Source organism: Myotis daubentonii, chromosome 10, assembly GCF_963259705.1.
Source record: "Myotis daubentonii chromosome 10, mMyoDau2.1, whole genome shotgun sequence".
Classification (NCBI taxonomy): domain Eukaryota; kingdom Metazoa; phylum Chordata; class Mammalia; order Chiroptera; family Vespertilionidae; genus Myotis; species Myotis daubentonii.
In genome coordinates, this window is record NC_081849.1 from 3,651,819 (window position 1) to 3,663,960 (window position 12,142).

Genomic DNA, 12,142 nt, shown 5'->3' on the forward strand with positions numbered 1-12,142 from the left:
TCTTGCGCTCCTCTGGTCTGCTGTCGGGCGTCTGTATAGTATTCGTTATTTCAGTCCGTGTGTGCTTAATTTCTAGTTGGTTCCCCAATATAAGATCGAGGGTCTTATTAGTTTTCGTGTAGATCTCATTAAGTTTATCGGCAGCTTCTAAACAGTTCTTGAGAGACCTTAAATGTGTGGTTCTGAACTCTATTTCTTCCATTGACAATTTTGTCCTGTTTCTGTGTCTCTGCATTTTGTTATGCTTCCTTGGTGCACCCCCTAGTGGTCTTTGTTCGCAGTCTTATAGATAAATCTTGATTGTTGTAGCTAATTCCAGGGAGGGTTTGACCTCCAGGCCAAGTGGCTATGAGAGTCAGCTATGAGTGTCAGCAGTGAGAGAACTTCTGTTCTCTAGGGAGGTGCTAATCTAGCCTTTGCCTGAGGCTATCCGGCAAATGCCTCTGTGCAGGGCTTGGGCGGGGCGGGTCGCACAGGATCAACAGGGTGGGCCGGAGAGAGCAGTTATGGCGGCTCTCAGTCCTGTCCCCAGGGGCTCTGCCTCTCTGAGTCCCAGCACCCGCTGCAAAGCTCGGAGAGAAAGCTGCACTCGCTCTGACCGAAGCCAGACAGTCCTGCTTCTCCCGTTTGAGTCTGGGTCCCTAAAGACTCGCCCGGATCTGGTGCTCAGAGTCTGCGACTCCCTCCCGATTGAAAACAACAACCGCGCCCTCCGCCACCAGCCCGCTCCGCGCACTCCGCACCTCAGAATTTGACTTCAGCACTGCGCCTCCTCTGAGTGTCCATATGCGTTTCTCTTTCCTCCTAGTTGTAGGACTTCCACTCAGCCAGTGTTCCTGTGGTTCTGGGTGATGTCCCTTCCGTTTTTTGGTTTCACTTTTGAAGTAGTTGTTCAAAGCAGCAAACTCCGGCATTAACCTATGCCGCCATCTTGGTTCTCTCTCAAGAGTTCGGTTCTTAGATCTTGAATGAGCAATTTCATTAAATTTGCCTACATTTTTGAGTAAGAAACTGTAAGTTGAATTTTTAAATTCTGCCCCCTTCCCTACTGAAGGTCAGTCTCTCTATCTAGATCAGCGCTCGCCAGCCTTTCGGACCTCGCGGGCCACCTGCTGGCGACAGCTGCTCTAGAAGCTCCACAGGACACACTGCTCTTTCTGTTTGTATCCCATGCCGTTCCGATGGGGCTGGGCGGTGAGGGCTCACGGGTGTTCATTTGTAACCACCATCTTGGTCCCCTGAGAGCGCACGTGCAGTGTCCGGTGCCTGGAGTGAGAGCTGCAACCACATAGGCGTGTGTTCTGCTCTCTAGTGGCTGTGTCCCCAGAGCCCGGCATCACGCCTTGGAAATCCAGGGGGGAAGAAAGCAGGTGCCCGCTTCAAACGCACGGAATTCTAATCATAGCATAATTTTTATCTTTGACTCTGGATTTTGTAAATTTTATAAAGATTATAGCCATCATTTTGAAAATCAGTTTTAAATTTCAGTGTTTTACCTTTTTTAAAATTTTATTTTATTACCAGAGACCCGATGCAGGAAATTGAATTCATACAAGGGGCTTGGCCCTTGTAGCCCAGGCTTGGTCCAGAAGGTCGTCCAGAAGGACATCCAGAAGGACGTCCAGTCTAATTAGCATGTTACGCTTTTATTATTATAGATTTATTTCAGAGGGACGGGAGAGGGAGACTGTGGGGTGGGGGGAGAGAGAGAGAGAGAGAGAGAGAGAGAAACATCAATGATGAGAGAGAATCATTGATCAGCTGCCTCCTGAATGCCTCCTACTAGGGATCGAGCCTGCAACCTGGGCATGTGCGCTTGACCAGAATTGAACCCAGGACCCTTCAGTCTGCAGGCCGATGCTCTATCCACTGAGCCACACCAGCTGGGGCTCAGTTTTTTACTTTTAAAAAGTAGGAGGTGTTGGGCCAAGTTCTGTCCCAAGGACACACCTAAAGTTCTTTTTTTCCAAATTTGTTCTTAGTTGCTTTTTACAGGGGTTTTCTAAAAGAGTGTGGTATATTTGAGAACGGGAAAAGGGTATATAAGCTTTCCTTCTCTTTCCCACTTGGAATTGCTTACTAAAACATCTGTGGTGTGGTGTTTTTTAAAAATCCCAGGAGCTGGCGCAGCCACAGGCTGGCTGTGCACCTCGGCCAGTCTGGTGACCTGCCTCCACCGCTGTCGTGTTGGGCGGCTGCTGGGACGAGTAAATGAGTTCGCATCATATCTGTAAATCACTTAGAATAGTGCTTGGCACATAAGGGCTCCATAAATGCTAATTATTACTTCTAGGGTTTTTATGAGGCTTAAATTAAATGAGATTATGCATGTAAAATGTTTAGTAGAGTATCTGGAATTTATTAAGTGCTCAATAAATGCTAGTGGCTCTAATGTAAATATTCAGGTGCCAATATGTCTAAAGAAGCTATGTCTGTGGGTCTCTGCACATGTCATATCCGTAGTGACTTTATTTCAGGGTGTGAGGAAAAATTCATTCCTATCTTGGCTTTTACCAGTAGGTACATGTGACAAAGTTGCACATAATTTAAATAGGTAATTATTTTCTGATTTCTAAGCTTAGGCCATTTGTTAGGCCACTCTCTTCAAGTTTATGTTTATTGTACTGTTAGAAAGCACAGCGCTCTAATGCCACAGTTGAGCGTGGTCATCTCTCCGCCGAGCGGGTCGTGTCCGTCCCTGACCTGGCTGTCCTCTGTGTTGCCCTCTAGGTCTGTGGAACCTCGCTTCTCTCTTCTCCAACCTCTGTTTGTTTGTCCTGATGCCCTTTGCCTTCTTCTTCCTGGAATCGGAAGGTTTTGCCGGCCTGAAAAAGGTGAGTGGCCCGTGTTTTGGAATTAAATTAGCTACATGGAGAAGTAAGTACCATTCATGTTGAACTATAAAAAGTTGGCTTAAACAGCCATTTGACGGGAATGTAATAAGTTTAATTAATAACAACATCTTGTTACTATTACTATTAAGAGTATCTTAGTGACATTGCTTATGAACTGACTGTGAGTCCACAGGGACCAGGGCGTCTCTGACCTTTGAGTGCTCCTGGGGGGGTGCTGCCTGGCGGAGTGTGCCATGTGGAATGGGACACCAGCACAGTAGCTGTTACTCTCTCTTAGGCTCTCTCCTCTCCTTTGGCTTAAAGCATGGAAAAAAATTCTAGAAGCTTAGAATGTATCTTGATGGAAGTTATTTCATGTCCAGTGTTTTCAGGATTGTAGCCTGTTAGAGCATTAGACATGCTCCATTAGACAATCAGATTCCCAAGGTGCTGCAAGCTACTCCTGTGAGTGGGTAGGAGGCAGAAGTGGACCAATGGGAGACTTCGCAAGAGCATCTCAGTCAGACTTTCTAAGTGGTAAGGACTTCATCCATCCTTGAATATGGCATTTTAAAATGAAAGGAATATTTTTTACTTATAGTCTGTGGAGCTCTTTGCTATAATTTTTGGAATATAATGCAAAGGTTTGAGTAGCTAGTACTTTTTGGGTGACTTTTAAACTTGACAAAATGAGCTTGTGTTACAGTTATTTATAGCACAGTATGCTTTTCATTTTTCGTCTCTTCATGCAACATATGGGGGAAAGTGTGCTGTGGGCCTTGTGGAACAGCACTGCAATGTCATGGAAATAAAGTTGGCTTGGGAGATTGTAAACTGTGTCCTTTTTGTTTCACGTCACCTTTTGTGGGTTCTTAGGAATGAGATGGTTTAGCCAGTGTTTGACGACTCTGTTGTACACCTGAAGTTCAGCACGTGTTGGGCCTGCTCACCAGAGGGCCCGGGAGAGCCCCTGAGGGTGAGGTGAAAGTGTGTCGGTGGGCCCGCCTCTCTGGTTTCCAGACCTGGTTCGTAGGTCAGCGCTTAGTCGCTGAGCCACACTGGCCGGACATCACTGGCTTTTACTTATTGGAGTTGTTTTTTATTGTGATGCGTTTAAATTACCTAAGTCATCTATATAATGTGAAAAATTACATAGTTTAAAAAGCTCTTTGTTGTAATTTCTTGAAGAAATTATAGGAAGTGTTGCTGAAAGGGATTGCGTTCAAACCCTCCTTTTATAAGGAGACATCTGAGGCCCAGCGATATTAAATGTTACTAAATTGTCTACAAAGCTCCTATGTGCAGGTGCAGAATTAGTACTAAACCCAGGGGCTGCTGCTGAGCTTCTGAAGTGTTTGTGTTGTTTGCAGCCAGCACTGCAGGGAGCACAGTGAGGGCCATCAGGTGGGAGCCGGCCAGGGACAGTGGGATGGGGAGGAGAGGCCAGTGGGTTGGGGAAGGAGAGGCCAGATGAATGGCGGAGGTCGGTAGGGGGTCGCCTCGGGGCAGGTGCTGTGGGTGCAAGGAGTGGAGCAGAGCGTGCTCCTGGACCATCCCTGGTAGTCGAGAGCGGCCTGTAAACTACAGCATTCAGGAGGGCCGGAAGAATGAGCATCGAGAAGAAATGAGGTACTTGAGAAACCAATTCCGTAGAATTTGGGAGCCTTTGATGAATATTTATTCATCTGACAGTTTTACTAAGCATGTACCAGGTAGTAATTATCCTGCTATTATAGGAGCTTGCCAGGGACAGAAATGGAAAGACAGGCTCCTGACTGGAAGGGTGTCGAGGGAAGTCAGGCAGGTGAGTAGCCTGCGGGGTGGTGGACTGTAGACTGCAGCCCCTGCAGAGGTGCAGAGGAGCACAGGTCCTGGTTCCGCGAGGCCTGAGAGCCCCGGGAGGTACAGAGGCCGCCTGCTCTGGAGCTGGGACCCGCCCACAAAGCAGGAGGAGTAGGCGGAGCAGGAGGAGTAGGCGGGTGTTGGCCTAGTGCAGTGGTTCTCAACCTTCCTAATGCTGTGACCCTTTAATACAGTTCCTCATGTTGTGGTGACCCCCAACCAAAAATTATTTTCGTTGCTACTTCATAACTGTAATTTTGCTACTGTTATGAATCGTAATGTAAATATCTGATATGCAAGATGTATTGTCATTGTTAAGAATTGAACATGCCCTAGCCAGTTTGGCTCACTGGATAGAGCGTCGGCCTGTGGACTGAAAGGTCCCAGGTTCGATTCCGGTCAAGGGCATGTACCTTGGTTGCGGGCACATCCCCAGTGGAGAGTGTGCAGGAGGCAGCTGATCGATGTTTCTCTCTTATCGATGTTTCTAACTCTCTATCCCTCTCCCTTCCTCTCTGTAAAAAATCAATCAAAAAAAAATATTTTTTTATATATTTTATTTATTGATTTTTTACAGAGAGGAAGGGAAAGGGATAGAGAGTTAGAAACATCGATCAGCTGCCTCCTGCACACCCCCTACTGGGGATGTGCCCGCAACCACGGTACATGCCCTTGACCGGAATCGAACCTGGGACCTTTCAGTCCACAGGCCGACGCTCTATCCAATGAGCCAAACCGGTTAGGGCAATAAAATATATATTTAAAAAAATTGAACATAATTAAAGCATAGTGATTAATCACAAAAACAGTATGTAATTGTATATGTGTTTTCCGATGGTCTTAGACGACCCGTATGAAAGGGTCGTTCGACCCCCAAAGGGGTCGCGACCCACAGGTTGAGAACCGCTGGCCTAGTGCATCCCAGGCATGAGCAGTACGTGAGCTTCTCTGAGAAGGGGAATGCCTGGTGCGGAGACTGGTTGAGCAGCCCGAGTCCTCTGCCGGGTTGTTGGGATTTTATGGGTAGGTGGCAGGGAGTGGGCACAGGACTTCTGTAAAGGATTTTTGCATCTACTGTTTTATCTAAGTCACTAAAGGAAGGTGAGACGCCGTGTGGTGGTGGCACCGGCATATGAAGATGGCTCACCGCCTGGCCCATCACATAGCACCGGGGCACATGTCCCTATAGTCACTGTTGGTGTTTGCCTTACACATGCAGAACTCTCTTTTCTGTCTCTGCTGTGTGTGAATCTGCACACTGCAGACAACAGCCTGGAAAGCTCAGTGTTAAATATAGTTTCACATTTGGTCTCATAGGTGTACCTACTTTTATGCTTTTTATAAAAGTCTAGTTATTAGTTAAATAATTTTTAAAAACTGCAAATAATTGCCTCCCAATTATTTCCCCCTTCTTGTGAACTAACCAACTAGAAAGGGACTTGGCTTGAATTATTGGAGCTGAATTAGCAACTATCTCTAGAATTAAAAAAAAACTGGACACAAAAGCCGTGACATGTCACTCTTCTCTTGGGCAAAGGAAAACCACTGAGCCCCCGAAGTGTTGTGTTTGCATGTGGTGTGGAGGAGGTCCGGGAGGCGAGGCAGCACCTCACCCCTCCATTGTGCAGCTTTCTTTTTTAAACTTTATCTTTGTTGAAAGTATTACAGATGTTCCCCCTTTACCCCCGACTGACCCCTCCGTCTCCGCCCCGCAGGCCTTCACCACACTGTTGTCTGTGTCCATGGGTTTTGCATATATGCATAATAGTTCTTTGGTTGATCTCTTCCCAGCCCCCCGCCACCCATACAGCATTCTTTCCTCTAAGTTATGTGCTTCCAGTTTCTCTCTACGTGAGGGAAGGAACATTCACTCTGTTACTGTCATCAGATCCCTCTGGCTCACCAGCTCCTCTGTGGGATCACAAAGGGCGCTGACGTGGTGAATGAAGGATTGTGGGGCACAGCTGCCCAACTAATTCCCAAACAGCCAAGAATTTTAAAAGGCGGCGAGGAGGCAGCACTCAAGATATTGCTGTTGATCTGACTAGATGGTGGTGGAATGAAGGAGGCTGTAGAAACCAACTCAAAGAGCGGGTCCTTGGTGCCTCTGAGGGAGGAGGGTGACAGTGAAGGTGAGGGAGGAGTGGCCTGGAGGCTGTGGGAGCCTGAGTGCTGGGGAAGGCCGGAGTGCAGAGGTGAGACACCCAAGCTTAGGGTTCCTCTGAGGTGAGTGGCCTTGTGTATGGGGGCCCAACGGGAGGAGGTCGCATGTAAAGCAAAGCCCGCAGCCCGGGACCAGCCCCTGGACGTCAGCTGTCCTTGCCGTCCTCCCAGAGCTGCCTGCGTTGACTAGTACCTGTCCTAGAAAATGCAGTGGTGTCGGGGGTCGTCCGAGGCCACTGAGCAGAGGCGGCTCCTCATTGTTCCCACAGCTTGGAGATTGAAGGTCCCATTTTGCTTCCCATTTTAGAATGACCTAGACTGAAGCAGGGTCACCCCACTCACTGCCAAACTAGGCTGCCAGGCTGTCCTAGGGATGTTTGGGAAGCTTTCCAGGGAAGGTGATCATGACATGTTATTTAAAAATATTCATACTCCTTCGGTTTTAAACCAATTACAGGGAAGTTGTAAGGGCTATTAGCATTGTCCAGTTGAGTGTGAATGTGCACAGCACATGGGAGCTTCAGGCTGTGCCTTTCTGTGAAGGGAGGCAGCAGTATGGCCGCAGGCCCGCCTCCTGGTAAGCTGCGATGTTCTGGGCCCAGCGCTGTAGGGGTACCGGTCACTGGCTGTGGCCTCAGCGTTCTGGGCCCAGCGCTGTAGGGGTACCGGTCACTGGCTGCGGCCTCAGCGTTCTGGGCCCAGCGCCGTAGGGGTACCGGTCACTGGCTGCGGCCTCAGCGTTCTGGGCCCAGCGCTGTAGGGGTTCTGGTCACTGGCTGCGGCCTCAGCGTTCTGGGCCCAGCGCTGTAGGGGTTCCGGTCACTGGCTGCGGCCTCAGCGTTCTGGGCCCAGCGCTGTAGGGGTTCCGGTCACTGGCTGCGGCCTCAGCGTTCTGGGCCCAGCGCTGTAGGGGTACCGGTCACTGGCTGCGGCCTCAGCGTTCTGGGCCCAGCGCTGTAGGGGTACCGGTCACTGGCTGTGGCCTCAGCGTTCTGGGCCCAGCGCTGTAGGGGTACCGGTCACTGGCTGCGGCCTCAGCGTTCTGGGCCCAGCGCTGTAGGGGTACCGGTCACTGGCTGCGGCCTCAGCGTTCTGGGCCCAGCGCTGTAGGGGTTCCGGTCACTGGCTGTGGCCTCAGCGTTCTGGGCCCAGCGCTGTAGGGGTTCCGGTCACTGGCTGTGGCCTCAGCGTTCTGGGCCCAGCGCTGTAGGGGTACCGGTCACTGGCTGCGGCCTCAGCGTTCTGGGCCCAGCGCTGTAGGGGTACCGGTCACTGGCTGCGGCCTCAGCGTTCTGGGCCCAGCGCTGTAGGGGTTCCGGTCACTGGCTGCGGCCTCCTCGAGTCGCTGACATGCTCCCTCGGCTGGCAAGTACATGTATTTCTGTTGATGCCTTTGAAGCTCTTTGCTCGCTGGTGACGTTGGACACATCAGTTCCCAGCGACATTGAAGAGAGCTTGGAAAACACCTCTAATTGGTAGCCCAGCACAGTAACCTGAGTAATGACAAACTTGTAATATGGCTGAGTTCAAGTCGCTTTATATTCCTCGGCCACCCTCCTGGTGCGTTTTACTGTGTCTCAGTCTGTGGCGTCCCTGACGGCCTGTGGCCCCTCCTCCATCGATTCCCCTGGGCATCGATTTTAAAGCAGCCCCTTGCATATTGTGCCGAGATGCGGAAATTGGCCACTCGCCACGGGCGGATGCAGAGCTTGAATTGAAAATCAAATTAAGCAGAATTCTCTACATAGTTTTTAATTAAACCACCATGTTAATTCAGACAGGACATTTCAGGCCTGGGGGGCTGGCCGTGTCCCTAAAAGCCTTTCTCCTCCTTCCCCTGCGGGTTCCTGTGCTGTGGGCCATCTCTTAGCTGTCCCCACTCCATGTCAGCACGGTCGGCGCATGGAAATGGCTCTGAAGAAGCAGCTGTTTCAGTGACTTTTCTCTTGGAACTCTAACTTATTGTTACAGTGAAATGTGTCTCACGTTTAGATGATTTCCCTGTCGTCTACACATATTCTATGTTCATGTGTGTTTGAGCCTGACCCCATGCAGACATCTTAATGTTTCTGATGAAAAGGTCGCCTCTGTTGGTTTTTGTTTGTTTTGTGGGAGACTCTTTCTCTGCAGTTTTTATCTCAATCACTCAGGGGTACACTGAGGGTCTTGGGGCCGGCAGTGCGTTTTCCTGTCGCCTTGCAGGTAGCTGTGCGGGTTTCTCTGCCCGCCTCGCCTCGGGGAGGCCTCTGGACCGTCTGGGCCATGTCCTACGGTGTTTTCCCTTTGTATAAGGACCCTGACGGATTTGGGTGGGTTAGGAATGTGTTCCTTTCATATTGTATTTTAACATCTTACTTTGGATTATAATGTTAGGAGGAAAAAATTCAACAACTTAATGAAAGTGAAAAAAACCCTCATCAGTGATGGATTAATTCAAAACCAAAGATGTTTCTGGGAGTAACTTTACAGTGTGCCTCACCTTACTGCCCACCTTTTATTTGAAGTCATAGCATAAAATTTAACATGAGTGACAGCAACATCCTGACCAATTACCAGGCCTGGCAGACATCCCCCAGTGTCCAGAGCAGAGCGCGCGGTCTGCGGGATTAAGAGGTTAACTCCTGTAACTTCAAACGGAGTGCTTGATAATAAAAGCAAAAAGTACAGAATTTGGGGTAACTTCCTTCCTAATTAATTAGACTGACCAGGTGGAGCGAGGGGCTGGGTGCTGGTGCGGGAAGTCTATAAAGCGAGCGCCATGACAGCCGCGCACGAGGCCGAGCGTTTAATATGTCTCTATCCTGTGTCACAGTTTGAGATTGTCCTGGTTTATGTCCCTTTTGGCAAACTTACATAAAAGTGACCCTGTACTGTATTTTATGGCCAGACGGCTTTCCCGCGGCTAATTTGGATCAGGCCTCTGTCTTCAAGGGCCGCAGACGCGAGTAGGAAGTCCAGTGCGGTCCGGGGAGCTTTCATTGCGTTCTTTCATTATTTTTGCTCGTTTTTTGCCACTGATCATCCATAAATTGTTGGAAATGAGTGATTAAGGAAGTGCTGCTTAGTGTTAGTGGCACAGCGCATATTTGGCTGGGCTTCGGGTGGGAGGAAGTCCCGTCCGTACAGAAAGGAAAACGCCTGCTGGGAGCCTTGCACGGAAACTCACCCAGGGTCGCGTTTTGATCTTGGTGTTTATTACGGAAAATGGAGTCATATCTCACTCACCGTTGTTATGTGTTAATTTGATTTCCCCAACACCTTTGAGAAAAAAATCATTCAGTAATTTATTAATAGAATTCCTCTGCCCTCCCCCTGTGGGAGGACTGGTATTTTTCCAGAGCACCAACGTGGACGAGAATGATAATGTAGAGGTGCCCGGTTCTGGCCATGTTATATGCTGGGTCCCTTTGCACCCTTACTCAGCTGTAAAAGGTGCGACTGTAGTGATACACTGAGCGATTCCCACCTGGAAGCATGGCATGGAGCATCTCCGAGGATGGACAGGTATTATTTTGAGGGAAAGGGCACACGTGTTTCATTTAAAAATTATTTGAGTTTATAAAGATTTTAAACTAACCATCCTTCAGTTCCTGGAAGAAAATAATTTCGTCACTGTGTCAGTGCAGTTGTCTGTTGGACGGAGGGTGGCAGCCTCATGGCATCACTGCTGGTTGCCTGGCAGAGGAGTTTCCACCACCCACTCACTCCCCTGCACTTGGCGATAGTCGCATCCTTGGAACTGGAGTTCCACAGGCTTCCAACCTCTCTGCTGCCAGAGCGGGAGCGTCCCACCTCAGCCCGACGCCTCTCCACTGCCTGACAGTGCCGTGCAGGGGCTTGCACCCTGGCGTTCTCCTTGCTGAAGGGACCTCAGGCGCGTTTTCTCCATGTCTGCACCTGTGGAATGGGCTGGCTGTTCTCACTGAGGGGCACCGTCACCTCACCTCTCTGCTTGCAAAGTACCGTGGCCCAAAGCGGCGTGATTGTTAGGGGCCAGCCAGGCGTGTCAGCGAGGAGAGTTCTTACAGAAGCACCAGGAAGATTTGTGTGGGATCACTTTCTGTGCTAGCAAAGCAATGTGAGAACTTAGGTGTCACAGACAGAGCCCACTCCATTCATTTACCTTTTGTCTTCTCCTAGTACAGGCAGTAAACAAAGGTATTATGTTTAATAGGTATCTAAACTCCAAACTTTATTTTATATGATGATTAAATTACTAACAAAGGTTTCATAATCCAGGGCTCTCTGTTAAATGAGGGGAAGTTTGGGGAGGGAGGAAATAAAAATCACCAGGTTAGATATTAAAGTAATTGTACTTTTAACTAAACTGGCCCTAATACTTCCAGTATTCATGAAACAATTGAATGAAATAGTCATTGTTAATTAGAGTCTCTTTTCTAAAACATTTTTTGGGGGAATTGAAAACTATCCACACTTGGTTAGAAAGAACTTTATTTGAAAGTAAAGTTAAATGTCAGATTTAATGCTGACTAGAGAGCTTTTTACATAATTATGATCCACCCCACAGACCTGTTGGACCAGGGCTCACCCTAGATGCTGGTGTTTGGATTGTTAAAATCTTATATTTATTTGGCATTTAGACTCATATTTATTTGTCAGTAAATTGATTTATTCAGCATGTCACAGTGATAATCTTCTGATCTCTATGAAGTATTGGCCAAGTGTAGCTTCAACTTGGGGTGTCACTTTATACAGCCCATATTTGGCCCATTTCTACCAGCGTCCCAATGGCTCTTTCTCTCCTCTGTTAGTTTACTGGTCCTTTATCTGGAACATAGTAGTAACTCAGTTACTTGTTAATTTGGGGCCTTTTTTGACCTTTTTCCAAATCTGGAAGGCTTTGTGATCCCTACTTGAATCAGTTCTGAATTTGTCAATGGGTGGGACCCAGTCTTTTCTTTGGGCCTCTGCTCCCGGGCACACAGCCTGGGCACCTGGGCTCTGGAATGGAGCCCGAGCACTTGGGCTGCTTTTCTGCTGACTTGGCTGTCTTAGGCTCCTTAGGTGTCAGCCTGTGGGAAACCCAGAGCTGTGCAGATGCATTCTGTCGGCTGGAGAGGCAATTGATTTCCTCCAGGTACACAGGCTAGCCCCCACATTTCCTTTTGTTGTCCTATTGGATATTATCCAGTCTTGCATCTATTAGCAAATTGATATTAGCATTTCCAATTGTCTAAGTATATCTGGATTCTTCCAATTCTCCTCTGAGGTGGTTTTAATAAAAACTGAGACCATGTGGCTGTGAGGAACAGAGAGAGCCAGGTGCTGGGGGCCCACATCAG

At 48.6% G+C, this 12,142-nt stretch overlaps 1 protein-coding gene across 12 annotated transcripts in view; it reads left to right on the forward strand.

The window, feature by feature from the left end:
• Positions 1-12,142, forward strand: part of LMBR1 (limb development membrane protein 1) — a 129,097-nt gene that overhangs the window by 46,462 nt on the left and 70,493 nt on the right. For 9 of the 12 annotated variants that reach the window (XM_059711360.1, XM_059711351.1, XM_059711349.1 and 6 more), the window contains one exon: positions 2,731-2,834. The exons of the other annotated variants lie outside the window; for them this stretch is intronic. In XM_059711360.1, the coding sequence (XP_059567343.1) occupies positions 2,781-2,834 (54 nt within the window). In that variant the 5' untranslated portion in view covers positions 2,731-2,780. The remainder of the gene's footprint in view (positions 1-2,730; positions 2,835-12,142) is intronic. 12 annotated transcript variants of the gene reach the window in all.